Below are 26,749 nucleotides of genomic sequence, written 5' to 3'. Positions count from 1 at the left end.
ATCAGGACGAGGAGCGTAAATCGTCTTGAAAACCTAAAAAATGTTTAGGTTTTGATTGTCCCTCTGTCTGGGCCCCCTGCCAATCGGGCCCTAGGCACGTGCCTAGTTTGCCTTTGCGTTAATCCGGCTCTGCACGTGTGTGTGGTAACTGTAAATATTTATTTGAAAATAAAGCAGCTATTAGCCCCCTTTTAAATATTTTATACACAACCTAAGAAATTAAATTTGCTGGTGTTCAGTGTTGGGATCATGAAGAAAACAGTATTTTTGGCAGACTTTTCTTATATTGAACTGCCTCAGGCCTGTCGTCATCCACAGTGTGTTTTCCTAACACACTCACACGCGCACACACACACACACAGGGAAAGAGAGAGGAAGTACTCAGCTGGGTCTGGAGAGAAGAAGAGAGAGGAGGGGGCAGAGGAAGCTAAGGGCGGTCTATGTGGATTCCATCATTGGCATGTCAGGCATGACGAACCAGTTTGGCTCAGGACTCTTCACTTTACTTCATACCCGTTTCCCCCCCTCTCTTTCTGTGTCTTTCGCTCCCTTACTCTCTGTTTCTCCTTCAGCGTGAGATCCTCTCAAACTTTTTGTTTCTCCTCTCCTGTTACTCATGCTTCTGTCTTCCTTCCCTCTTTCTCTCTCGCCTCTCTGTTGGTGATTTCTTGTGACCTTGCCCTTTCCGGGACCAGTGGAAAATGTGATCGCTGGGCAGGAGTGTCTGCGATTGTCAGGCTTCGGGCACCATGAGTGAGTAACCGTACACTGACTGCACAGTTTAGATTTCTGCCGGTTTTGTGTGAGCATTTGTTAGGCTCATGACCAGTCTATCTAACATCTGTTAAGAGATCTCTTGGTCTTTGTTATACTGTTTCTGCTTAGTGAATCACTCGGTTTCCTCCCCTCCCTTTTCTCCCTGGTGTATTGAAGAAAGCCTTAGAGTATAAAGTTAAAGTTTGTTGTTAAGATCTAACTCTTTAACTTGGCCACTACAAATACAGAAGTACCACTTCTGTATTTGTACAGTAAGTAGTCGTAGTTTGAAGCCAGCCTTGTGCTTCTCTTCACTGAAGTCATTAGGGACACTTCTCAGAGTTTCCTTCATTATTTTTGCCTTAGTTTGACTAAACTTTGTATGTATCTGTGTCATTTCTGTAGCAAACTTAATGGCCTGATGTTGAATTTGGACTTTCTGTCCTCAGCACACGTTGGTGTGTTTATTGCTCAGACACCACAGGACAGCAGTGTGGCAGTGGTCTTCTCTTACATTTGAATTTGAACCTTCTAACCCTGGTGGCGACGAGCAACTGTTCATGTTAGCATGTGCCTGCAGCTTGCTGTCTTTGTGAGAGCAGTCAATATTTGCATTTGAATGCGAGTCTTGAATTGTAACTTTACTCGGTCATATGACAAGTGTGTCTTAACTGAGCAGTTCAAATTGTAAATGCTCTAACCATATTGTTCTTCAGTACTGTTAAGAAATTAACACATTTAGCACATTTGTTGGTGGTTTCTGGTTGTGTTTTATGAGTTTTTAAATGAGAAGAACAACAGAAAAAAGAAGAGACACATTGTCTAAGTGGATTTAAATAAATATTCACACAAGTCAACAAAACCTGCCAGAGATTGTTTACTTTGGACATTCCTGGTTAACTTTTCCTTTTTTTTGTATATTCACATTTTTTTTAGCTGCTTTTTTATATTTTACAGTTAGGACAGTTGAACATACAATGCAGATAAAACTATATGTGAAATAGACTATTGTAAAACAAAAATTGTCATTAAACACGTGCACAGGCACGGTTACCTTTTGCTCCTTTTGTCTCCATTGACCTTTTGTCAACATAGCATGAGTTTGTGCTCTATTATTACCCTCATCCACATCCTATCAGTTGTCATTTTAGGGGCTGAAGTTCAATGGTCATGTTTTTCATCAGCACTGAAATCCTCCCGGGGATCAGGTTTGTGTGAGCTATTTGATGTTCTTCAACTTTTTCCTTACTTAATTTGATTCTTGATGAAGAATGCTAACATTACAGGTTTACTTATTTAAATATGAGCCTGTCCCTTTTTATTATTTACAGTCACATTGATTTATTAGCTCTGTTAAAGAGGTTATGATTTCAGCTGCTTTTGTCTGTGAGCGGCAAACGCAGCCATAGATTTTGATGAAATTCTCTTGGGATGTAGGTTATTGACTGAGGGGGAAAAAAAAGGTTTTAGTGCTGATCCATACATGGATCTGGATTTAGGTCAAAAGAAGTTTACTTTTTGACATAGAGGAGTGTTTGCGTTGTTTTTTCTAGTTTTTAAATGGAATAGTTTGACATTTCACTGGTTTGATCAAAAATACAAAATGAAATGAAATGCAGTACCAGCTGTTTGTTCCTTTGTCTTGTGAAATAAAGTTAATTCAATACAGTGATCAAATGTATTATTAGCCATAGAGGCCACATCATCACAAACTATTTAATTATTTAATGTCATAAAAAAAAAAATCATAATGTCTAATATTTACATCTGTGTTGAAATGTCACTCCTCACTGACTGCTGATTCCCAGCTGCTCTAACTGTGTGTGTGTGTGTCCCTTTTTCAGCACAGTCAGTCATTCAGTCTGGATTAGTGAGTGAGAGACAGCATTGTTTGAGAAACATAGATGGACAAATGAAGAAAGAGAGGACAATAGATGAGAGCCACACAGACAGAAATAGAGGGAGTCTGTGTGTTCATTGTTATTCTCTCTCAGAGCTTCTCTTTTGGACGTTAATGTAGAAAAAGTGACTGAAACCTGGATGCATGAACAGAGACGAAGTGCTCTGCTCTACAATGGAGTTCGTAAGAGTCTGCCTCTTTTAATAGACTTGTTTTATAAACCCATCAGGTCTGTGTGAGCAGAGAGCCACATAGCTAGAAGCTTAGGTAAGATTGTTCAGTTTTCCACAGCAGCACAGAAATGTGGCTCTCTGGTTGACTTGAGTTTGACGTAGAAGGCTGTTGCCTTTGTTTGAAGACTAGTTTATTGACCATTGCTTGTGATGACTTAAGTGCAGGGGGTAGAACATTTTTTATTGTCCTTGTATGAGAGGGTTTGAACTGTATGTTTAATTAGTGTTGTCATTTAGGTGCATCTTTACGGTTACATTTAAAGCCTCTCTGCAAGTGAGCTTTGATTTTAATTAGATGACGAAGCAAATGCACATGAACATGAGCCCTCGTGTGTCTCCATAATGCCACACAGTTAGCCACTAGAGGGCATCCTATGTTTTCCTTTCAAGCGAACAGCTGACACGTTGTTTGCTTTACATTATTGAAATGATCAGACGTGACACTGAATTTGTGCCCATCACCGACCTCACTCCCTGCTGATGATAATATCACTCATGTCCTTTGTCTATGAGTAATACTTGAGGACTTCAAAGAAAATGTCATTGCCAGAGAAAAGAACAAACACCGTTTTGTGTCTTGTCTTCCTGTCTCCACAGATGTGTGTAACAGTACTGATTTGCCAGAGCTTGAGATTATCAGTTTATTGGAGGAACAGCTGCCAGTCTACAAGCTGAGGGCTGACACCATCTTCGGCTACGAGCAAGATGATTGGCTGCACACGCCACTGGTGGATCCTGACTCTGCCCTCGACTTGACCACTGAACAGATAGAGGAGACCCTCAAATACTTCTGTAAGTTGAACTTTGAACTGAAGTCACACACACATTCATCCTTCAGGAAACCATTATTAGACAGGATTTAAGGTTCATACTGACCTTGAGTGAGCAGGAATCAGAGATGGAAAAGGAGGGAAAGAGATGACCATCTGTCTAACACAGCATGGGTGTGATAGGTAGTCATGCTGTTGTGTTTATATGTTCATGTCTAGAAGCACATGTACCAGAAGCAAATAAGCACATGATGCAGGCTCACATAAAACACATGCACACACTGCACATGGCAAGCAAAGGAAAACCTAAAGTGTTTTTTTTTTCCCACCATAAATAATTTAGTTCTAACTCGTGTCAGTTCGGAGGGTGACTCAGGGTATAACAGGTCTTAAAATAGATCAAGTGTCTTTATAAATAGGCCTAGTGAAGAACTGTGACTTCACCATAATGCCCCACACTGACACAGACACTTTGGTCTTGACATTGATCTTAGCCAGCCAAGGTAGATAAGAAACTGTATGTGATAGTCTGCATGTTCTACTACATATTTCCTTCTAAATATGATGCTTTTGTTTAATTATTTCCTGTATCATTGTTACTGTAACTGAAATTCATTGCCTCTCATTATTGCCTCAAACTGTTGGTGATACACTGATTCTCTAAGCCCCATGATGGCTAAGCAATGATGGGTTATATTGGTTTCATTGTGGTCAAAAAGCTGTTTCATTTGAGCTGTATTGAGGGTGAGGGAAGTAGTCTCTCTGATTAAAAACAAATCTTTTAGATAATATTTACTGGCCTTTTAAGTCTTATTAATTAAAATTTTATTTTTTTTAAGTAGCCTGCTGGTTGAGGACAATTGAGAAGATAATGACATGGATGCTACTAGACTAGGCAATAATATTTTGTTGACTCACCAGAGAACTTGCCAGTGTAACATTATATTATACAAAGAATACATTGTCATGCAGTTATGGCACATGCTCCAACCTGCAATTATTTGAGTTTGATGAGCTATAATTAATCTTCTCTTAACCTGCAGTATCATGTATTTTGCTTTTGCCCTGATGAAACCCCCGGCTTTGGTTTGCACTGCACTGGTCATGTGTGTATTTCATCACTCCTCATCCAAAACAACCAATCACTGCAAATCCATTGTGTTCATTCATTTTGGGTTAGCCACGTCACTTCTGACAACGTTACACTTCTTGCTAGCCCACCTCTACATGCTGCTGAGCCTCAGTCCTTGGAGTCTGAGCCTGTTACTATAGCAACCCCACAGAAGGACAAAGTAGAGGAGAGGAGGGAGAGATGCGGGCACGTGAATGGTGGGTGTTAAGAAGCTGGGGATATGCTGATTGGCTCCAATGCTTCTCTCACTCCACCCACCCCTCTGTGTCATGGCTATCATCACTTCTGCTGCAAAACCCGTGACTTCTGCTGCTGCTGCTGCTCACGCTCTATCTCTGTGTTGAGTCATTGCCCAGCGAGGTAGTGCTGTCACTGAGCAAGCACTGTTACAAACGAGAAGACAACTGTTCTAAAATGACCTCTGAGGACACAATGACAAGAGCACAGGAATGTAAACATGAATAGAACATGGAGCTCTAAATGGATGCGAACATGGACAGTGGATGGAATCAGACACATTTGCTGAATCTGTGGAGTGACTGAGGTAAACAGATGGGCAGAAAAAGAAGGAGCTAGATGGAAGAAAGATGCCAGAGTGACTGAAACTGTAAGGACATCCTGGCCAACTTATAATCGTAAAGAGTCACCCCTTTTGTTGGATGACAACTGATGACGCAAGTAACAGTAATGAGGGATGATGGGCAACGACGGCACCAGCAACACAACAAATATGGAGCATCATATGCTGATAGTTTGCTGGTATTGAAAGAGGGATGGAAGGAGCATATGATGAGCTTGGGTAGATGCTCATCAACAATGACTCTGGGCCATCTGGCAACTGCCAAGCATGCTGGGATAGCAGAACTTGGCACCGACTAATTGATCAGTTGACGAGAATGCTACAGCTAAGTATGCTGGGACATCACAAACAATACAGCTGTGTGCCTGAGCAGTGAGGATGAAGAGACAAGGCCAGAGGTTTGTCAAGGCAGACTACTATGAACTGGACTGGTACTATGAAGAGTGTACTGATGGTAAGACTAGTCTGATACAGTGGTTTGCATTGATTTGTGGCATTTGAAGTTCTTAGTGGAGGAGTGCTACTGGATATGTAGATAATTGCTGCAGAATTAAATACATCATAACAAGACAAGAGCTGTTTACTTTTATGCATCAGATCCAAATCTCAACATTTAAACACTGAGTAAACACACTTTAACAGATTCATTTGGAACACCGTTGATCTTATTTGAGTAAACTGAACTAGAACACCTGCTTTATGGGTGCCATAAATATTGAGTAACAATGTGATAAGGTGATGAATTATCACTGGCCTGATTTGTGTCCTCCGATGACACATATGTAAGAGTGAAGGAAAGTAAAGCTGTACGATTTGGGTAAAATATCTAAATGCAATTTCTGATACATATTCCAGTTGTGATTTGATTTGCAAACTACCTTCAGTTCAGTATTTACTGGAGCATTGCCACACGAGATGCTGTCAAAATATTACTAACTGTGCTAATGTAAAGATTAGAACCGTAAAGAATATTAAGTATTGCACATTTTTAAATTACAGTAGGCGTTGGAACAGGTGCTCTCCGGCTGTGAATCAGTGTGGCTTCCAGAATAACACCATGGAGTCGTTAATATGACTGGCTGTGGGTGTGGGTGTGCAATGTGAGGCTTGGTTTTGTCATGGTTCTTGTCTGGTGAATCAGGACTTATGTAGAAACACCTGCCGAGGGACTATTGTACTGATAATAGTGAAGATGGAGGCAGCAAGTGGATTGTTACTTATTGTAGAAGTAATTTGATTGGGATTTGGGACGAGTGGAAAAAAAACCCACAGTAAAATACGTGGCACGCAATAAAGAACAGATATTACGACTAACGTATGCCTGCGAAGCATTAAAATGATGTAGAATTTGGTGCAGTGAAAGTTAATGTTCTTGTACGGCAGCTTCTTTTGTTATCTTGCAGCTACAGTAGGTGTTATAACTCTGCATGCAATGGTACCTGGTCATGTGAGATGTGTGACTAACAGCAGGTTATAGCTCTGATCTGTGTTTATTACTAGCCATAAGGTACTGCCTAACTCCCCCCCCACTGTCTTCCTTTGCATCGGTCTACTGTAATCTGTCTCCCCTCTCTTGTCCTTATTTTCTTGTATACACTGCATGTGTTGATGTACACTCACCTGCAGCAATTGATTTTCTTGTGACTGAACATGGCTGTACTTTTGTAAATTTGAACACATTTTGTAAAGCAGTAGAAGATGAACACATTTCGTTATAAAAAAATAAGGTCTGTTGGATGTAGGAGGACAGTATGATGAGTTGTTATGTGAGGTACAGTATGTTATCAGGGATGCTCTATTGAAACCGTTACATAACAGCCTGACACAGTATAGTGCCTCCTCCAGTGTGAGCTGTGCTGCGAAAACATCTGCACTATTATTTTGGCAGTGACAGTCAACGACAATAGATTGTACTGTTTTATGCTTTATGTTGAGCTGATCAAATAACTGTTTGAGCGGAGGTGAGCAGGTTCTTTGGAACAGCTTCCCGTGGTGAGTAGTGGCAGAAATCGAAAGCAGCTGGTTGGTTTTATAGTCTGTGATATGCTAGGGAGGGATGTGAAAGTAGGTTGGCTTATATTTAGCCCAGGGATTTGCATGTTCCTCTAAGCCACTCTTGTCATTAGCACTCTGCCAAATATTCTCCATAACAAATGGCTGGATGGACAGACAGTGACCAGGGCAGAGGCCCAGGGCTGAGAAACAGGGCAGACTATTCTTTCAGGGCATGTGACAGGGGGATGGGAGAATGTCAGGAAACAAAATGAAGCTGGGAGACAAAGCGTGGAATTTTGTGTTAGCAGCTTTTATGTGTTTGAGAAACAATATGAACCAGTTTAAACTAAATCTACAACTATGTAGGCAATGGCTTTAAAGGTGTAGTCTCCCTTCACAAGTTGGCTTTCGACAAAGAACAAAAAAGAGTAGTAGTTCCTCGACCTTTACTGCTTTTTTTGTTGCGTTGCTGTACCAAAAGAAACAGTGAGTGTAAGATTTAAGAGGCCAGAGATGCACCTTAGATTTTTATTGACCTTTATTAGAGCAAGATCAAGTTACACTTAAAATACAAGAGAAGGAAAAGGCAAATCAAGTGGAGAGGAAAGAGTGAATGTGACCAGAAAATCAATGGGAGTTGGAAAACACTGCCCAGAAACACTGAGGTGCAGCACTCTTTTGTTCCAGAGAGCGTTGCATCCTTACCATTGAGTGGAGTTACTCAAGCGTGCAGGACGGTACTAAGCTGGGATCGGTCTAAAGGACCAATTACAATCATTATAACACTTGAGCAGTGAGTCAGGCTGCTTTGATGCAGCCAGTGTGAATTTATGAAGAATCGCTGCAAAAACAGGTCTCACTAGTTCAGCTCCCTTGGACGTGTAACATAGCATTTGTATGTTTAAAAATAAATGGACAGACTTGACTGTCATGCATAAATAATCATGTCGTTAATGAAATGGGATTCCTGGTTTACTATCTCTCGCTGAGGCCATCTAATCATTTTTTCATTGGTTTTCTACTTTTTGAGTTGTGTTGCTGAAAAACACAAGTCAGACAAATGGACTAACAAACAAACTGATACATGCAGCCAAAAACTTCTCCTCCTTGCAGTAAAATTTGTTTTGTAATCTTGTTGGTCCACTCTCTAGATACTCATCCCATGAATCTCCCTTGGATGTGTGTCAATACATTCACCTGTATGGTCATACGGTGTCTGGCCCCACCCTGGAAACAGGTGCATGCCTCTTATTGTTTGTGCTGTCCCTGTCTCCATAGAGGCAGAACAGACTGTACCAAGGTGTTTTCACTTGGAGGGGGATACATGACTACTTTGCATTGTTGCATTTCCTGTTGAAATGCAACTTGAGACTCACCTGAGGAGCAGGTTTTTCACTAAGCTGCACGTTCCTCATGCAGGCATGGACCTGGACATTTAAACTTTCATGGAAAAGGTTAGATAAAGATTATACGGATGAAAACAGCTATTACAGATTATCAGATTAAATGTTCTTAAAAGTCCTTTAACCTACTTTTATGACTTTCATATTGCTGCTGGACAGCTTTCTGTTAACAGAGCGAGTAAGTCAACCCCCCCCCCCCGTATGTGGTTAAGTAGAGTAGGCCATTCTCTGACCAGTCACAGAGCAGAGGGGGAGGAGTCGGGAGAGCTGTCTGGTCCAGTCACAGAGCTACCACAGGGGACAAATGATACACACACTTTTACAAACACATGCAACACGACTTTTTACTGGGACACATACACAGTCGAGTGTTACAGTGAGATACAGCTAGATAGATGTGTACTTTCACATCTAGGCGCACCCACAGGAAGTATTGATTCTCAGATTGAAAAACAAACACTCCCTCAGATGCACACAGCACAGTTGGGAGCCATGGCACTACAGAAGCAGCAGGCGTCATGGTTTACTGGTTAGCCCTGGTGCCAGAGTCCAGGATGGCACTGTCTACATCTGCTGAGGACGAGTTGGACTTCTCCTATGAGCAGGACGAGGAATATGATTGTCTGCCGAGTAATAGAAGCGCAGAACACAAGGAAGCTGAGGAGAATGAGGAAACAGAAGAGGAATATGTCTGTGTTCCCGGTTATGAAAATACAGAAGAGGAGATGGATGAAGAGCAACAAGTTTTGTGTGAAGGTAGTGCATGATCGTCTTTGTACTGTAAAGCGGGGCATCATCTCTGATAAGAACATTATCCTCTTGGTTACTAGCCTCCAGTCAGATGTGCACATGTCATCGTGATTTCATTATTAAATCATTTGTCATGTGGTGGTGATGTAAAATCCTTAAGGGGGGAGTATTATTGTTACCGTATTGTATTTGAGTATTGTGTCTCCTGAGGATTTTTCCAGCATGTGCAGTCTTTCAAGTTGGTATTTATCTGGTCTTAGCACAGTGGTGCTTCATTTCCCTGCTGATTTGACATATTCAAATATTGGCTTGGCTCTTTATTCTAGCATAGTTTATACTGGGAGGTGCATAAAATATTTATAGAAGATCAGTTATCAGATAACTCATTGGTCACTTTTTGTTTTTGTGTCAAATATGTTAAGGGTGGCGCATTAGATTTATTACATTACATTACATTACATTACATGTCATTTAGCAGACGCTTTTATCCAAAGCGACTTACAATTGAATCAAGTACAATTAGCCAGGGGTGGAATCGAACTTGCGACCATGATGTCTTTGGTACACAAGGTAGGGTCTTAACCACTGAGCCACTCCACCCCTCTCCACATACTTTGGCATTAACATATTTTTTGGCAGTTGGGCTTGAGATCAACCTAGGCCCAATAAAGATATGCACCTTTTTATAATTCCACAGTTGTGAACTGATTACATTTTGACAACGGTCAACTTTTCCCTTCAGTTTATTGTCACAGCGCGTGTTTGTTGTCACTGAACCTGTGTGTTGTCTGTTGCCCAGAAGCAGCCAGGAAATAATCTCCATACGTCTGAGTCCGTTAGCCCCCCCGCTGCAGCACAGACGGACAAAACAAAACAGACGAGTCAGATAATAGTTTTGAATAGCATTAGTTAAATTTAAAACTCACAACTGTAGAAACCTGGTCAGAGTTTTAAAAAAAAAAAACGATATTGAACATGTGCTTAACTTAAATATTTTCGTTAAACATTATACTCCATCTGACAAAGAAGGAGCGGGAGTTTCTGTCTTAAGTTACCTCCTCTCACGATGAACCACCCAAAAAAAAGGGAACCCATCCTGATCACCCTACAGTATTGGATTACAGCTCACAGTACACATTTTGGCGTCAGTCTTTTTTCTTTCACCACCCTTTTACGACTAAAGACATTAATAAAGTAAATCATTGAAGAAAGCAAACGCCTTCCTGGTTCTTTGCAATCAATAAAAGACAAAAAAATTCTTCTTCTTTTCCCTCTCCGTAGTTTCTATTTGATTTGTTGATTTGTTGGCATTTTGTCATTTGGAAACAACCTTGTGTGTGTTTCCTGATTGGCTACTTCAGCTTAATTATCAAATGTCTACATGTGTGGTTTTTATTTGTCACGTATTATTTATCTGACTTGGGTGGAGTGTTGCCTTGGAAACAGTCTGGTTATACAATAGAAAGCAAACACATAGAAAAGTTTGACAGACGGCACCTGCTGTTATCAAGTATACAATCTCATTATAGGCCTGATAGCACATACAAGTGATGCATTTTTGTGTGTGCACACAGGTACACATACAGTATTCTCATTGGTATCACGCCATATTGTTCCCACAGTAACTACACCCAGGAGAATAGTTTGTGTGGGTGGGTGTTTTTGTTCCATGGGTCAGGTCTGTGTGATTGTAAATCACACTTAGATTAAACATATTTTTATTATCATACACATTTGGAAGTGTGAAATAAATCCATAAAACTTTATAACTTACAGGGAGACATTTTGCAATGTAATAATAATAATGATGATAACACATTTTATTTGTAAGCGCCTTTCCAAACAATTAAGGTCAATTTAAATCATATACTGGATAAGAAAATGAATCAAACAGATGTAGATGAAGTTTAAAAATCAACACCAGATTTTAAAATACAAAACACAAAAAAGAGGGTTGAGGAAATAGTGTGTGTGTGGGGCAGGAGGTTTAATGTGGATTATTTAATAATCCATATTAATGATGAAGCATAGCCATCTGACAGTAGTTCTTACGTGTTTGTTTTCAGCAGCCGTACACTTCCTGCGTACACTTCCTGTGATGGGTGACACTGTGATGCTTTATTTGCATCAGCCAACTCTCTTTTGCATTCCGAGGACTATGAGCTCTCAGTATTGTTCGTGTTTGGCAGGTTGTTTGCTCTCCTAGACTGGAGTCAAATTTACAATTATCTGTGATATATGACATGTGTCATATAACTGTTCCTGTTGGGCATCACGCAGCAGCTTTTGATATGTGTATTGGCCTTCTGTGACTGGCTGAGTCCATGGATGCCTGATTATACATATGTGAACATAAAAAAAGAAGATGCAACATTTGTCTCAACCAAGGACCATGAAAAAAATCAATCCTTGAACAAATGAGTCTGAAGAAACACAGAAAATAGTGTTTTGTCCCAGGCAGATGGTCACTTTAATGAATGTGATGTATTCAGGCCACTGAAGGTAAACAATGAATTCAGTCTAGCCTGAAAACCTGTCACTCAGTAGTTTAAAGTTTATGAGGATTGAAGGTTAATAATGAAGATAGAGGGACGGACTTCGGATTATGAACTTGTTCTGCTGTAGATGAAATAGTGCCAGGGTTTTACTTTCTAAATCAACTCTGTGTGTGGGTTTCTCCAAAGATGTGTATGAGTACAGTGTGTGGGTGTGAACGTCTTAAGAATAATGTGTTACCTGATTCATCGCAGAGGAGTGGAGGGCGGACGAGACGAGAGCAGGAACAGCGAGTCATTGTTCCTTTATCAGTTTTTTTTGTAATTTTACTATTCAGTATGAAATCCAACACGTGTCCACATAGTGTGTTATGAACAATAGTAAACTTGTAAAACATAGTACGCTTATCAACGAGGATTGGGTGGTGCATCTATGAAAAATACTTCAGTTTTCACGTCACACAAACTTACAGACTTTTAGCTACTAAAATATGTTACCTACTGTCAAAGACTCACCTAATTTTTACAGAAAGTGGAGAGCACAGTGCTGAATACTGTAAAGGATGATCCATTTTTCTTGGCATTTCTTTTTCTGTAGGGCATAAAAGAGTCTTATTTTGTCTTTCTCTGTGTGTGTGTGTTTGTGCAGTGTTGTGTGCTGACAGAGTGGGCCAGATGACAAAGACCTACAGCGACATTGACGCCGTCACTCGACTGCTGGAAGAGGTAGGATCACGTCGGGTAAAAATCACCTCTCAGTTCAGGCAGAAACACTTCTATCCACTTCAGATGTGACACTCTGGTCGACTGGTCTAGACACGCGTTGCTTTATGAGGTTTATGAAGAAGGCTCTTTGATCCAATGACATCATGAAACTTGTTTCCACCAGCTGATATTCAAATCCGACAGATTCACATCAGCTGCTCAGTGAACATCAGAATAAACAGCAGGACTTCACTGGCGCACAGCAGTGAAGACAGTATAGCGTCAGTGATATTAAACTGTTTAATGAACGGCGTATTCACACTTTCTTACATCAACAACACAACCAAGTTTATCTTCAAACAGTCCTTGTTGTTTTACTCACATACTCCTTTCCACCAGTTTCCTCCTTTTTACTGTATTTCAGTTATATTTCCTGTGTTGTTTTTTTTATGCATTGCCTTCATTTTTTCACCTAACACAGCAATTTTGCGAGGTTATAAACTTTAAACGTTTTGGCTCTGTGCAGAAAGAGCGTGACTTGGAGTTAGCAGCTCGCATCGGACAGTCGCTGTTGAAGAAAAACAAAGCCCTCAGTGAGAGAAACGAACTGCTGGAGGAGCAAGTAGAGCACATGCGAGAGGAGGTACACGCTGAGGGTGTTTTATAATGACATTAACCTGCACCTTAAGCATCTCTTATTTTTTCAGAATCATTCATCTACTTCCGTTTTTTCCCCGCTCATAGGTCTCTCAGCTGCGTCATGATCTGTCCATGAAAGATGAGCTGCTGCAGTTTTATTCCAGCGCTGCTGAGGAAAGTGAGGGAGAGTCAACAACCTCCACGCCGTACGTGTCCTTACACTCATGTCCTCTCCCCACCTTACATCACCTTTGCTCTTCCTCACCAGATGTCTTCTTTCTCGGTTTGGATTTAACGTTACACAATGCAGTTACACAGCAGCAGTCTAATGAAATGCAATTATAAACATAAAAGCTTCCCATTTAAAGCTTTTACAAGGTGTATGAATCATTAGTGAATGTCCCAGTGTTTTTAGACTGCAGAGTTAGTCATCAGTGCAATGTCACTGTATTTCATCTTTAAAGAAAAGAATAAGTAATTTCAAAATAAGATAATATTGCCGCAGCTCCACATTCATGTGTGTTGGTGTGTTTTCAGTGCACGTCCCAGTGAAACCAGTGTGTCAACTCCAACTTTTTTCCCCTTGGACTCCTTGCAGAAGAAGCTCAAAGATTTGGAGGAGGAAAACAAATCTTTGCGATCTGAGGTATGAATATAGAAAAAAGTTTCACTGCCACACCAGTGGAAAAAAAAAAATCACTTTCACATTTTAATTTGATTCATTCATTCTACCACTCAATCCTCCACATGAGGGTCGCGGGGCTGCTGGTGCAAATCCCAGCTGGCATATGGCAAAAAGGCGGGGTACACACAACATACAGAGTTTTTGACAGGTTCTCTAGTTTCCTCCCACTGTCCAAAAGCATGCAGAGGTTAATTGGACACTCTAAATTTACCGTAGTACGTGTGAGTGAATGATTGTCCGTCTGTATGCGTTGTCTACACTGCACTACATTGCATTGTTTAGTTTAGTGTCTGTCTATTTGCGTTGTTTTCAGGCCAGTCATTTGGAGACGGAAACAATTTCTTACGAGGAGAAAGAACAACAACTTGTCAATGACTGTGTCAAAGAGCTACGTGAGTATTTGATTTACTGCCCTTGTATCTTGGTCACCAGTGATATGAATCAGTTTTTAACTCTCTAAGGAAGTGAGGCCATGGAGAGGCAGCTTTGTTGGCAGATTCTCACTTTTGCTGACTCACCTGTTCTTGTTCCCAGGTCATTCCAACCTGCAGATTTCCACTCTGGCCGGAGAACTGGCCAGGAAGAATGAAGACGCCTCCAGACAGCAGGAGGAGATCACACACCTCCTTTCTCAGATTGTAGACCTCCAGAAGAAGGCAAAACTGGTATGAAAACCCTGACATCTCGTATTTAACGAATATCTACTGTCATGATGAGGAAAATGGGTGGGATGAGTCATTTAACTTCAGTTACTGTATGTGACCTCTGTGTGTGCATTGGAGCAGAGATCGTATGTTGTGTGTTGAGTATTTTCCATACCTTGGTTGGTTGTTTTTGTACAGTACGCTGTGGAGAACGAGGAGCTGACTCAGCACTTAGGAGCAGCTAAAGACGCCCAGAGACAGCTTACTGCTGAGGTAAGTTGATCTTGGACCTGCTGACTCTAGCCTCGTCATTGTAGCAGCCTCCAGCACCACATATTAACAGTTCACTATAATTTTGTTTGAGATGGGTGGGCATGACTTTTTTTTTTCTTCGTATGCTTTTAGCCAGTATTGGTTTTTAATCTGGAAAACACTTCTTGCTTAAGCCTAAAATGCATTACATTAGGAAACTGTTACGATTATTTATATTTTTCCTTTGTCTGCCTTTCAGTTGCGGGAGTTACAAGATAAGTATGCGGAGTGTATGGAGATGCTTCATGAAGCTCAGGAGGAACTGAAGAACCTTAGAAATAAAACACTACCACTCAGCACACCTAGGCGTTTCCACTCTCTGGGCTTGTTCCCGATGGTGAGTGAGGGAACACAGGGTGGGTGAAGGGCAACTGAGGAGCAAAGAAGTGTTGTCATTCATCAACTCGTCCGTCTCCTTCTCCAGGACTCTCTGGCAGCAGAAATAGAAGGCACCATGAGGAAGGAACTTCAGATGGATGATCCAGATGTCGAAGAGCAGAGGTACGTCCTATTCAAAGCCTGTCTGACCCCAACATGGCCACCGTTCCTTTCACACTAGCATTTCATGTATGCATATTCAATCTCACATTACATTCAATTTAAGTAGTGGTTTCTCACTAGCAGTTGTATGCACCAAAGGACTTCCTCACAGAAACTCAAGCATGTTTCCATGTGTGCTGTTGTCTTTATTGTCTCTTGAGAGTCGTGGAGTGTATGACCTGTGAGGTCACAAAATGTCGAGATGCTTTTGTTCATCCGCAATGGTCTTAAAATAGAGCTAAGAGTAACTTGGGGTAACATAGTAATATTTGTTCCATCGGTTTGATGTTCAATTCATTCACATCTCTCCAGATTGCACCCAAAGCGAGTGTTCCAGACGGTGAAAAACCTCAACCTGATGCGCCAGCAACGTTCACCGCTGCCCCCCTCCTCTCTCAACATCCCAGGCTCCAATCGGACGTCATGCTTCACCTCAGGACGATCCAGCAGGGTGGACACACCTCCCTCTAACTCCATTTATGATAGCGAGACGGGCAGTGGGATCATCCTGGACAACAGGACCAGCTGTATTCTGGAGAGTTCAGATGACTGGTATGGATAGTTTTTAATTTCGTTTACGTAATCTAAATTTCAAGTGTTGGATTTTCAGTTTCTCTCCTGTAACTAAAGGGATGCCACTCACTTGCTCAGTGTCTGTGTTTGGTAGTTTTATTATATATTGTATTATTATATGTATATATGTTTTGTATCAGGATTTCACAACAACTTAAAGATGCTGGGCTCCACTCGAACACTCTTCTTGTTAGTGTGTTTACAGCGGCAGTGTAGGGGCTGACTGGGACAAATCCCATCAAACTGCTCAACAACAGGGATTATTGAGCAATAGATTTAACTTTTGAAACTTTTCATGGGCACTTCAGTCATACTCCAACTATTTTGACGCCCACTCTTTTTACTAGTGCATTGTTGATGTTGCCTCTTTTGTCATAAAACAAATCACTTGTCACTGGATGAAACAAGATCAAAATACCACTAGACTGAGAGTCATGTGAAGTGGAAAGAGTAGAAATTGTGTTTAACCCCGTTTGAATATAGTGTGAACCTAATGGACATTGTTTATATTCAAACTTTACGCTCTACAGTTTTAACTCACTAAGATGCGTCTGCTTCATCAGGTCTGAGGACTCTAATAAACGCCTCCCTGGCACCCCAGGCACCCCAGGCAGCAGGGACCTGGAAGCAGCTCTGCGGCGTCTGTCGCTCCGCCGTGACAACTACCTCTCAGAGAAACGTTTTCTAGAGGAGGAGAGGGAGAGAAAGCTGGCTTACCTTGCCAAAGAGGAGGAAAAAGAAGGTGGGGATAGTAGCAGAGGCACAGGGACCCCGACTGAGAGCCTGTTGTCACTGTGCTCACATCCATCCTTCGGAAGTGTCTGGTCGGGATATTCCTTCACAGCGAGATCCTACCTGCCAGAGAAGCTGCAGATTGTAAAGCCGCTAGAAGGTGATCATTTCTCTCAGAGTCACAAAATCTTGAATCCTCCACGTTCTGAAAAGCTGAATCAAAATTGCAATGTTGATAAAGATTTGCACAATGAACAGAGTCAAACCCAGAACATGGAGCAGAATTCAAATAGAATTCTTCTAGATTCTCCCCAAAGTTACACCCAGATTTGTCAGCCTCAAACACACAACCAAAGTCAGCTTATTCCAAACCCGCAACAGAACCAGTACCTGATTTTCCACAACCAGAGTCGCTCCAAAATCTGCAGTTTGCTGGAGCCGAGTAACTTGACGAGCTCACAGCCTCAACTCAGAGCCCCACTGTCACTAGTGACCGGCCTGCTGGAGCTGTTAGAGCAACACGGAGGCAGTCTGAGTCTTCAGCACTCTTTTTACTTCAGACATACACAACCACGCTGCTGGTTCGAGACATAAAGGAAGAGACAATATGTTACACCTAGGTTTTTGCTGCGTATCGTTGTTTTTAATTTCCTCATATATATTTCAAATATCAAATATTACATAATATATTAATGTACGTTAAATAGGTGTGAGATAAAAACATTGTGAGAACAGTGGCACTTTACACTGACATTTCAAATAGCACGCACAGCATTTTTTAGGTTTTCTTGTTTTCTCGTGTAATTAGTTATTTCCATACTTTGATAATAGCTTGTTGCATTTGTATGGAATAGATAGTTCATTATGTACAGTATTCTTTTCCAGTTCAGCCTTGAGTCTGAAGTGATTTGGACATAATATGTAAAATGTGACCTGGAATGCCTTCATTCCCTAATTTGTCTTGATAAATAGCACCACCTAGTGTTCAAATTCTGTAACATGTCTAAACGCTAGTAATGTGTAACTTGAGATCTTTATATTCAGTACCTGATATTTCTTATGATAATCATGATGTGTCTCTTTAAAAAAATAAGAAATTTAACTCATAATTTGGTTGCAAGACAATACTTTTAGTGTACAGTGTAAACACCAATTGTCAGATTTTTGACTCTACATCAGTCAAATATATTGCTGTCTGGATTGTCGACCACTTTCACTCCTTTCACTATCTTTTCTTCATTGTGGTTTTGTCTTTTCTTTCATTTTCTGTTCAGCTTGTCTGCTCTTTAATAAAATCGTACTAATTTTCCTCATCTATCCTTTTCTCTCTCATTCTTTTTGTGTTACTGTGCTGGCATTTCTGAAAGGGCCAAACAGTTTGTTGAGGATGTGATAAAATGAAATGCTAGTCAACCTTGAATTAGAATTTAAATTGAACTAATTTACTTGGCACAAGGATTGTTGTGTTACACAATATGCACGTGTGTGTATATACAAGCTTACCAGTGCTTGTTTCTCTTCATATACAGTTTAAATGATTTACAGTAGATCAACATATGTTTCACCTGTTTATAGACACATGCCGACAAACAGTGTAGTGGGAAAAGATTCAGTATAATTGGTGTAATTCAGGTTAGATGGCATTATTTAAATTCACGGAATACTTCCCTGATACCAAGTGCTATACTGTAAATAATACTGTCATTCCCAACAGTGTATTAATTAAAGTGTGATCCAGCTGTCTACTAAATGCTGCAATAAACGCAGAAATGTTTTTTGTATTTCCTACATTTAAGGATTAAACAATTACAAAATAGTGAAAATAATGATTCAATAATTACATTTAGCCACCAATGATGTTGAAAGCAAGTCATTTACATTTAAAAATGTTAGTGTTTAAGTTTTTAGATGGTAAAAAAAAATCTCAAATTGGAATATCTTAATTCAATGACGTCAAGAGCAGCTTTACACCAATGTGATAACATTCGTCTCGCTTTCTCATTTTTCCAGGCTCCGCTACTCTTCATGCATGGCAGCAGTTGGCTCAACCCCACATGGGCGCTCTGCTTGATCACCGGCCCGGTGTGGTCACCAAGGGCTTTCGCACTTTATCCCATGACCAGGGTCAGGAAGACAGCTGGCAACTTGACCAACCAGAGGAGGATGAAGTCTTGTGTGACTCCTTTCCTGGCTTGTCAGAAGAAAGTGTTGCTCCTTTCGATCTGATGAGCTCTACCTCAGCTTCCTCTCCCCGCTGCAACAAAAACAGTGGCATCGATGACAGTAGCCAGTCAGAAATATTGAATAGTGAAGTGTGTGGCGATATAGTGGCGAATCAAGGAAAAGATGGACTTGTTGAAGACACGCCATTTTCCTTATCCAGACCTTCCCTTTCCTCTTCTCCTCTTCCCTCGTCTTCTGAGATGATGAATGGCCACGTGGTCCTTAAGGAGCTCCAGGCCTTGCAGCCTGCCACAGTGGAGCGCATGCCTGGTGAGGGAGCCCCTTATCTGTGGTCACAGCACTGCATCCACCCTCCCTCTTAACCAGGAACATAGGAATACAGAGCAAGAAGGGTGGGAGGGTGAAAGAAGGGGGAAGGTATTCATTGGACATTTCACAATCCCAATGTGACGTCCCCTCCTGCACGATAATGTTTACACATCCCATCACCCACCCACCGCACAAGCCGACCGAGTGTGTGCAGCCCGTCGAAGCCCAAAAAACTGAGTACTTGTTTTTTTTTGTTTTTATTTTACTCCCCTATTCCTTCATTCTTACTTTTACTGCCATACATTGCTTTGTTTCAGCCAATCAAACTCATTTTTCAATTCTTCAACCAAACCCTTTCACTCCAGAGTGTCTTCACTGGGTCTTTTGCAATACCACTGGTCTCAGTCAGTCGTGCTCTGCTGCAGCTATTACAAATCCAAACAAAGCTCATGAACTTAGTTGACACCAAGTCAGAATGATTGTTTCACTTTTTTAGTTTTGTTTTCTTCTGACAGCCAGAGCTCTCTCTGAAACACCAGTGGTCCACGCAGATGCCGATACCTCTTGGCTGAGCTCCAGCTTCTGCTTACGTATGTGCGTGTGGCTGTATCAGGTGGTTTTAGTGCAGCTGTCCAAGTCACATGAACACATGACACCCTTGACCGAGGGGCCTCGGTGTAGTGTCACCTTGGTGCACACACTGTAAGCGTCCCTGTTGTGAGTGAATGGTTGTGAATGGCAAAACTGTAGTGTAAAGCAGCTTTGAGTGGTCATCAAGATTAGAAGAGCGCTATATACTGTAAATACAAACCATTTACCATTTGCTTTTCCAGGGAACTGAGCAACTCACATATCCATAAATTGTTGGTAATAATCCATCCACATAGACATAACAACTTGCATTTTTTTTAAATGAATCAAAAAAAGTTAACTATTTAATACTTGATTACAAAACATGAAATTAAAAAACCTTCTCATGGCCCACATGTAAAACGGTCATGGAAAAGGCTGTTGGCCAACGGGTAGAAAGCTGTGCTTACCACACCATCATGTCAGTAGCACAAATTAGTTAAAAAATGATTGCTGGTGCTTCTTCTTGGGGCTTGTGCTTAGATTTTGGCAGATTTTTCCTGACTTTTCCTGTGACCTGTTTGTTTTTTTTCCTGTGTGTTCGTTTTTGTCATCAAACTAACAGTCTTTCCTTTTGTTTCACATCTCCTCCCCCGCTGTAGTTAATTTCCCAGGAAAGTGTATGTCCCATACCAGCTCCACCTACACCTTCACCACCTGCAGGATACTTCACCCCTCTGATCAACTGACCTCAGTGTCAGCAAGGTAACTATTCTATTTATATTTTATTACTGTTCACTCTTTTTAAAAAATGTCCTCCGTTGTCAAATGTTTTTGTTTTTGAAAAGATTCAACATTGTTGTTGAATCTACTAAATAGAAGACTTATTCAGAGAATGAATTAAAAACCTGCAGTAGAAAGAGTTACTGGCACAAAAAGGCCATTGTGTGATGCAAAGCAAGTGCCTGCTTCTCTGTCAAGGGCCAACATTTTCTTCCAGTGCTGCAGCAGCTTGCCTCATACACTTTATGTCTCCCCTGTTTGATTGATCCGGGCAGGTCATGTGATGAGGAAGATGAAGTGGAGTTGTATCACATGGTTGTCATGTCTGGAGTAGAGCAGACCTATTGAGTGCACCCATTGGTGTGTGGGTGAGGAAATGCATGTGAGTGCATTTGTAAACACAGTTGGTTTGCATTTAAAAAATGTGACACTGTATTTGTTCTAACACCCATGAGATTCAACTATTAATATTATTGGGTTTGATTTAAACAGTTCACTGATCAGATCTGCCATGATCAGGATGTGGATGTTCAGTCTTAATCTCTGGAAACAGCAGGTCCTCTCTCAGCTTTCAAGCACAATCAATGAGCTTCATTTAGCAATGTGAGCTTCATCATGTGTCATCACATGACTTAAGCTTGGTCCTTGGCACAGACTGTAACACACTGCTATGCATGGGTGACCTATTGTCTCTGTGGTGTCAATTCAAGTCCTTTTAGTTGACTGTTTCAGAGATTCACCAAAACCACAAGCAGTTTTTAGAAGAAGACTGAAGTGTAGTGTAGCGTATGATATAATTTGCAACAGCAGGAGTGAAGACTCGATCCATACTCTATGGCTCTAGATACTGTAATAGCGTGTGTGTGTGTGTGTGTTTATGTGTGTGTGTGAAGATCAGACCAAAGTCACAGCCTCACTGGGAATGGTGTCATTTACCAGGATACTGATAGTGAAAAAACGAAGGATATTTTCATCAGGCATATCTAGGGTGAAAAACTAAACACAAATGTAACAGTTTTCAGAAAAACGAGAAACAACAAAAAGTTAAAAGCCTGTCTGTATGACCTCTCACAGCCAGCCCACCAGGGGGCAGCAGCACTCACTTTGTAATCCCTGAACTCGAGAGAGGAACTTGTTATCATGTGTCTAAAGGACAAGTCCCAAGTCACGTAATAACACCTGAGATGGTGGCATTAGATGTTGAAAGCAATGAGAGGTGGAAGTTGATGAAGTTTGTTCGTCAGTGCATCTAATAATTAAAATTGTGCTAACTGTGTTAATCAGCAGGATGAGCTTACTGATATCATTGTGGATGCATGGCTGTCATGAAGATGTCTGCACTAATCTGCACAATTCAGTTGCCAGACAGAAGGCACAATTTTCATAGTTATGTGATGTTTTACATAACTGGTGTCCTAGTTTGATTTGATGGCTGAAAGTTAATTGTTAATAGCTGATAACTCATGTGAACCAATGTCTGTCCCTGTTCCCTTACCGTTTCTCTTGTCCTTTGCACTTCCAATGCCCGCTTTCTTCTCCTCCTCCTCTCTTTCTTATTTTCCCTCCATCACCCTCTCCCTCCCCTCCTCTGTCATCCCCTCTCCATCTTCAGCTCTTGCTACAACAGTCCTCGTATCAGCACCCCCACTTCCACTTCCTCTCCTGTTCCCTTCTCTGCATCCTCTACTCCTTCCTACACCCCCTGCTGCACCCCACGCCGCCTCTCCCTCTCTCTTCCCCTCGCTGAGTCCTCCACCAACCTTAGGGACAACACCAAGACCACCAGCACCTCTCTTGGACTGGTGCGCCTCCTTCTGGAGCACGGGATCTCTGCATCAGTCTACAACCCCCGAAGCTGGGACAGAGGGCTGGTTTCCAGTGGAGCTTCAACTCCTGATGGAAGAGCGCAGGCACAAACGTGTACCATCACATCAGAGGAGACTGTTGTCCGACAGTTAGAGAAACGCCCCAACACCCTTTTCCTCCAGCCCTACACACCACCCAACTCCCCTCGCTCCAAATCTGCCTTCTCTACCAACACTGTTCCAATTTTTCAGTTCAGCCCTTCCACTGATGAACCTCCATACCAAGACGCCTTCCTTGCTTCCAAACCAGCTCGCACCATTCTGAGGGAAGTGCTGGGGGAGATGGAGAGGGAGCGAGTAGACCACATGGATGAAGACACCCAAACAGAGATGCTAAACCTGCGACTCGTGGACAAACTGAAACGTTTCCACACTCTAACCCCTCTTACTTCTTCGGTGTCACCTGGGAATACTCTTTTAGCCCCCTTTACCTCCACTGGACTGGGAAACAGTGCTCTGGGTGCGGGACTTCCAGGACTGAACGCAGGACTGAGGAGGAATCGAAGCTATCCTGTTATGGTGGGAGCAAGTATGGCTATGAAAGACCCTGGCGGTCCCCCCAACACACAGACAATTATTCCACATACAATACAACCCCCAAATACACAACACACAGTGAACGCACAAGAAATGCAAACAAATCATACGCAGGTCACAAAGCCCATACACATACCAAAGACACTGCATGCACTGGAAGCGGTCACACCACAGACAATAATACAGAGACACACCAGACCGAGCAATGACCGACACAGTGATGATGAAACTGTGACATAAACAGTATGCACTAACTAGCCACTATATTAGGTACACCTGTTCATATCTAATCAGCCTTTCACATGGCAGCAACTCAGTGCATTTAGAAATGTAGACATGGTCAATGGGACCTGCTTAAGTTCAAACTGAGCATCCGAATGGGAAAGAAAGGTGATTAAAGTGACTTGTGGCATGTTTGTTATTGCCAGACGGCCTGGTCAAAGTATTTCAGAAACTGCTGAAATCTCCTGGGATTTTCAGGCACAACCCTCTCTAGTGTTCCTAGAGAATGGTTTTTGAGAAAATATCCATTGAGTGGCAGTTCTGTGGGAGAAAAATGTCTGGTTGAAGCCAGAAGTCAGAAGAGATGATAGAAAGGCAACTCACATCAGTGACTCAATCATGCATTTGTTGTAACCAAGGTATGCACGAGGCGTTCTCTGAAGACACAACACTTTGAATCTTGAAGCAGATGGGCTACGACAGCAGAAGACACCGAGTGCCACCCCTGCCACTGTGTAACGTCTCTGCTGTACCTAATAAAGTGGCAGGTAAGTGTATTTACACACACAGAACAATACTCTGATATGCATAGACACTCGAATCTATTCACATGTCCCCATGTCAAACATAACTTATACAGACATCCTTCAGCTTTGGAGTTTCCCCCAGAGAAAACGAGTTCACTGATGAATAACACAGTTCGTCCACAAACTAAAAAACAACAAAGTATGTGTCATAATGAAACCAGTGGTGGCTGAAACTGTTACACTGTGCTGTTCTCATAATGTCAGGATACTGATGATGCAGTATGTTGCTTTCCTGTGTTCTTTGTACTTGTGATATCGTGAATGCCATATATGTCATTTCTGGTATAACATTAAAGACCCAATCTGGTGAAAGAACTGCACAGCTTTCCCAAAACCTGTTTTCCCCCCTGCCTCATTCTGAATGAGTCCACACTGAAGATGGATGGCAACATTAATTAAGAATGTACTGTACTGACAAACTACAAAAGCCATTTTGTCAGAATTGTCATGTATGTGTCTAGTTTTCTGTCTTTTTTTTTGGAACATGCAAAAAAAAACCAAGGTATTTTTAGTTTCTTGCTATCATTTTTGTCTAACTGTCATTGCAGTTTTCACTTCGTGATAAAGGATGGAAGAGCCAAGGACAGAGATTAGAGTCAAAGTCAACACAGGCAATTATGATATTTTCAAAAATTAAATTGTTTGGGTCTGCACCTTATTGGGCTAGAATTAAACAGCACAGTGACATGTGGCATTATAGATTATTTTCTACTAGCAACTCTTTATTTTCACTCGGTGTGTTTATAATATGTAAAACATAAATCTGGATTGGGGTTTTAATGTTTCCTCTTGCTGTGACTAAATGTTCATATGTGCCTAAAAACAGCTTATAGTTTTTCTCATTGAAGTTTCAGCTTGTTTATTTGTTTGTTTGTTTGATTTGATTTTTGTTAGATGGAGAGAAAGTTTGAATGTGAATAACTGAGAATTCATTTATTAAGTCTCAACTTGCTGACAAATGCTCATTCACTGCAAGACGGACCAGGCTCAGATAACCATATACTGATTTTTAACCATACTCTTATAGATGGATGGACTTTTATTGATATTTAGTGAGTGCACATCTGAACAAAATTGCAACTCACTCACCATATGCCGCCATACAGTCAGTTCATAGCATGTGTTCGAGAAGGATGCACATGGAATGACATGGACATAAAACTTCGCGACACAATAAAAATGTAGATGGCGCTGGAAGGCGAGTAAAGGGGGGAAAGTGAATTCTGCCACAAACTCTGCTGCACCCTGAGCTGTCAGTCAAAGCCAAAGTTACACCCACTTTGAACATGAGTGGGACCACAAGATTATAAATTAGGCATAATTGCATGCCAAGACAGATTTTTAACATAGGTTCACTTTATTTCCACAATCTTCCTAAAATAAAACATGCATACATATTTACATATGTCAAAATCAAGCATGTGCAAAGGGAAACAGCAAATCAATATTTGCCATTACAATATTTTTATTTTTATTAGTGTAATTTGTATCCAGATGTTGCTTTTATGAAATAGAGACTGAACTTCTATCGCTTTATGTTGCTAAAAGTATTTTTTTTTTTTTTTTCTGGTCCACTTCCTGTGTCCGTCCTCACGAATGACCATGAGACATTGACTACATTTTCTTTTTAGGCTTTTTTGAGGGAAGATAAAGTGGACCTGAATTTAATATATATATATCTATGAGAAATATGAACTATACATGCATATAGCACCTTGTCAAGTGAAGCAAAATCACTCATCTGAATTCTCATTCCTCACACCAGGGCTGGTACTGGGCCGCTGACTGCCTGTGTGACTGATAAATGAAAGGACAAAATGGCTGGCACTGACCTGTTCAAATCCTTCACAATTAAGGGCGTAAACTTGCATCATTATTGATAGTGAGAGTAATAAACATGAACTATATTTATTAATGAAATACTTAAAGGTGTATGTTAAAATGAAGGACCTTAACAGTTTTATTTATGTTGTCATAGTGACATAATAAACCTTTAGTTTGATTACTTTATCTCTTGCAGACATGGGAGAAAGAAAATCCAGTATTTAATTATGACACCAAGTGCTCAGACTGAATCGATAATATGGGTGGGTGTGTGTGTGTGTGTGTGTGTGCGCGCACGTTAATCTGTTCGTCACTTGAATCATCTGAATGTAAAATATGGCAAAATGAAATCCTGCTGTATGGCCATACGTTTGTGTACAGTACATTGAGTTATCTTCATTAGTTTGTATTGACATCAGAGAGCGAGATTTGTTATTGCATCGTAAATGTATGCAACACATATTCTAACTGTTTGTTTTTAAATGAACACAAACAGAAGAAGACAAAGGAGCAAATGAAGTTGTTTATTTTGGGTAACGGAGGAAAGAAACTTTATTTTTCAGGGACTGATGTGTTCTATTCTACAGAACAGACTGTACTGTCAAAAAGAGAAAATAAAAACAAACACCAACTGCTTGCCTTATGTGTGCATTTATTTTGAGTCGAACTTTAATCAAGGAGAGGGGTCATGGATGTCAGCACCAAAAGGACCGATAAATGATTTGTAGAAATAAATGGTGTGGATATTATTCACACCAATGGCCACATGAATGATTCATGTTCAAAATCAGATGATGGTTTGACTTCACCTTGTGAGTATGGTTTGTTTTCTCTCCACCCAAAACATCATATGTCCACAGACTTGCCTGATTTCAACATGTGTCCTCAAACCACCTCCAAATGTGTTTTTTTGTGACAGGATTTGAGGATGCATTCAAGATGCACTGGGTCTGTTCAGGTCTGTACACAGGCGCAATCTGGATGTTCCGCTAGTTGGCGCTGTGGTGCCACTAAAAGAAGATTG

The 26,749-nt window shown here is 41.1% G+C and overlaps 1 protein-coding gene across 4 annotated transcripts; it reads left to right on the top strand.

Moving 5' to 3' along the window:
• The first annotated feature begins 456 nt into the window (after positions 1 to 456).
• On the top strand, positions 457 to 26,357 carry trak1a (trafficking protein, kinesin binding 1a). Of its 4 annotated transcripts, XM_044033626.1 has the most exons (16): positions 457 to 753; positions 3,487 to 3,681; positions 12,664 to 12,740; positions 13,246 to 13,362; positions 13,464 to 13,564; positions 13,896 to 14,004; positions 14,357 to 14,435; positions 14,578 to 14,708; positions 14,886 to 14,960; positions 15,199 to 15,336; positions 15,424 to 15,500; positions 15,852 to 16,091; positions 16,676 to 17,004; positions 18,855 to 19,336; positions 20,563 to 20,672; positions 22,303 to 26,357. In XM_044033626.1, exons 1-16 carry the CDS (start codon positions 750 to 752, stop codon positions 23,330 to 23,332), a joined length of 3,294 nt encoding a protein of 1,097 aa, XP_043889561.1. In that variant the 5' UTR covers positions 457 to 749; the 3' UTR covers positions 23,333 to 26,357. The 4 variants fall into 4 exon arrangements, with proteins under 4 accessions (XP_043889561.1, XP_043889562.1, XP_043889559.1 ...); XM_044033627.1 differs by lacking the exons at positions 457 to 753; positions 3,487 to 3,681 and adding an exon at positions 5,119 to 5,825; XM_044033624.1 differs by lacking the exons at positions 457 to 753; positions 3,487 to 3,681 and adding an exon at positions 9,054 to 9,525.
• The last annotated feature ends 392 nt before the right edge of the window (positions 26,358 to 26,749 follow it).

This window comes from Solea senegalensis, linkage group LG9 (assembly GCF_019176455.1).
Source record: "Solea senegalensis isolate Sse05_10M linkage group LG9, IFAPA_SoseM_1, whole genome shotgun sequence".
In the NCBI taxonomy this organism is placed as follows: Eukaryota; Metazoa; Chordata; class Actinopteri; order Pleuronectiformes; family Soleidae; genus Solea; species Solea senegalensis.
This window is presented reverse-complemented; position numbering and strand designations above follow the sequence as displayed.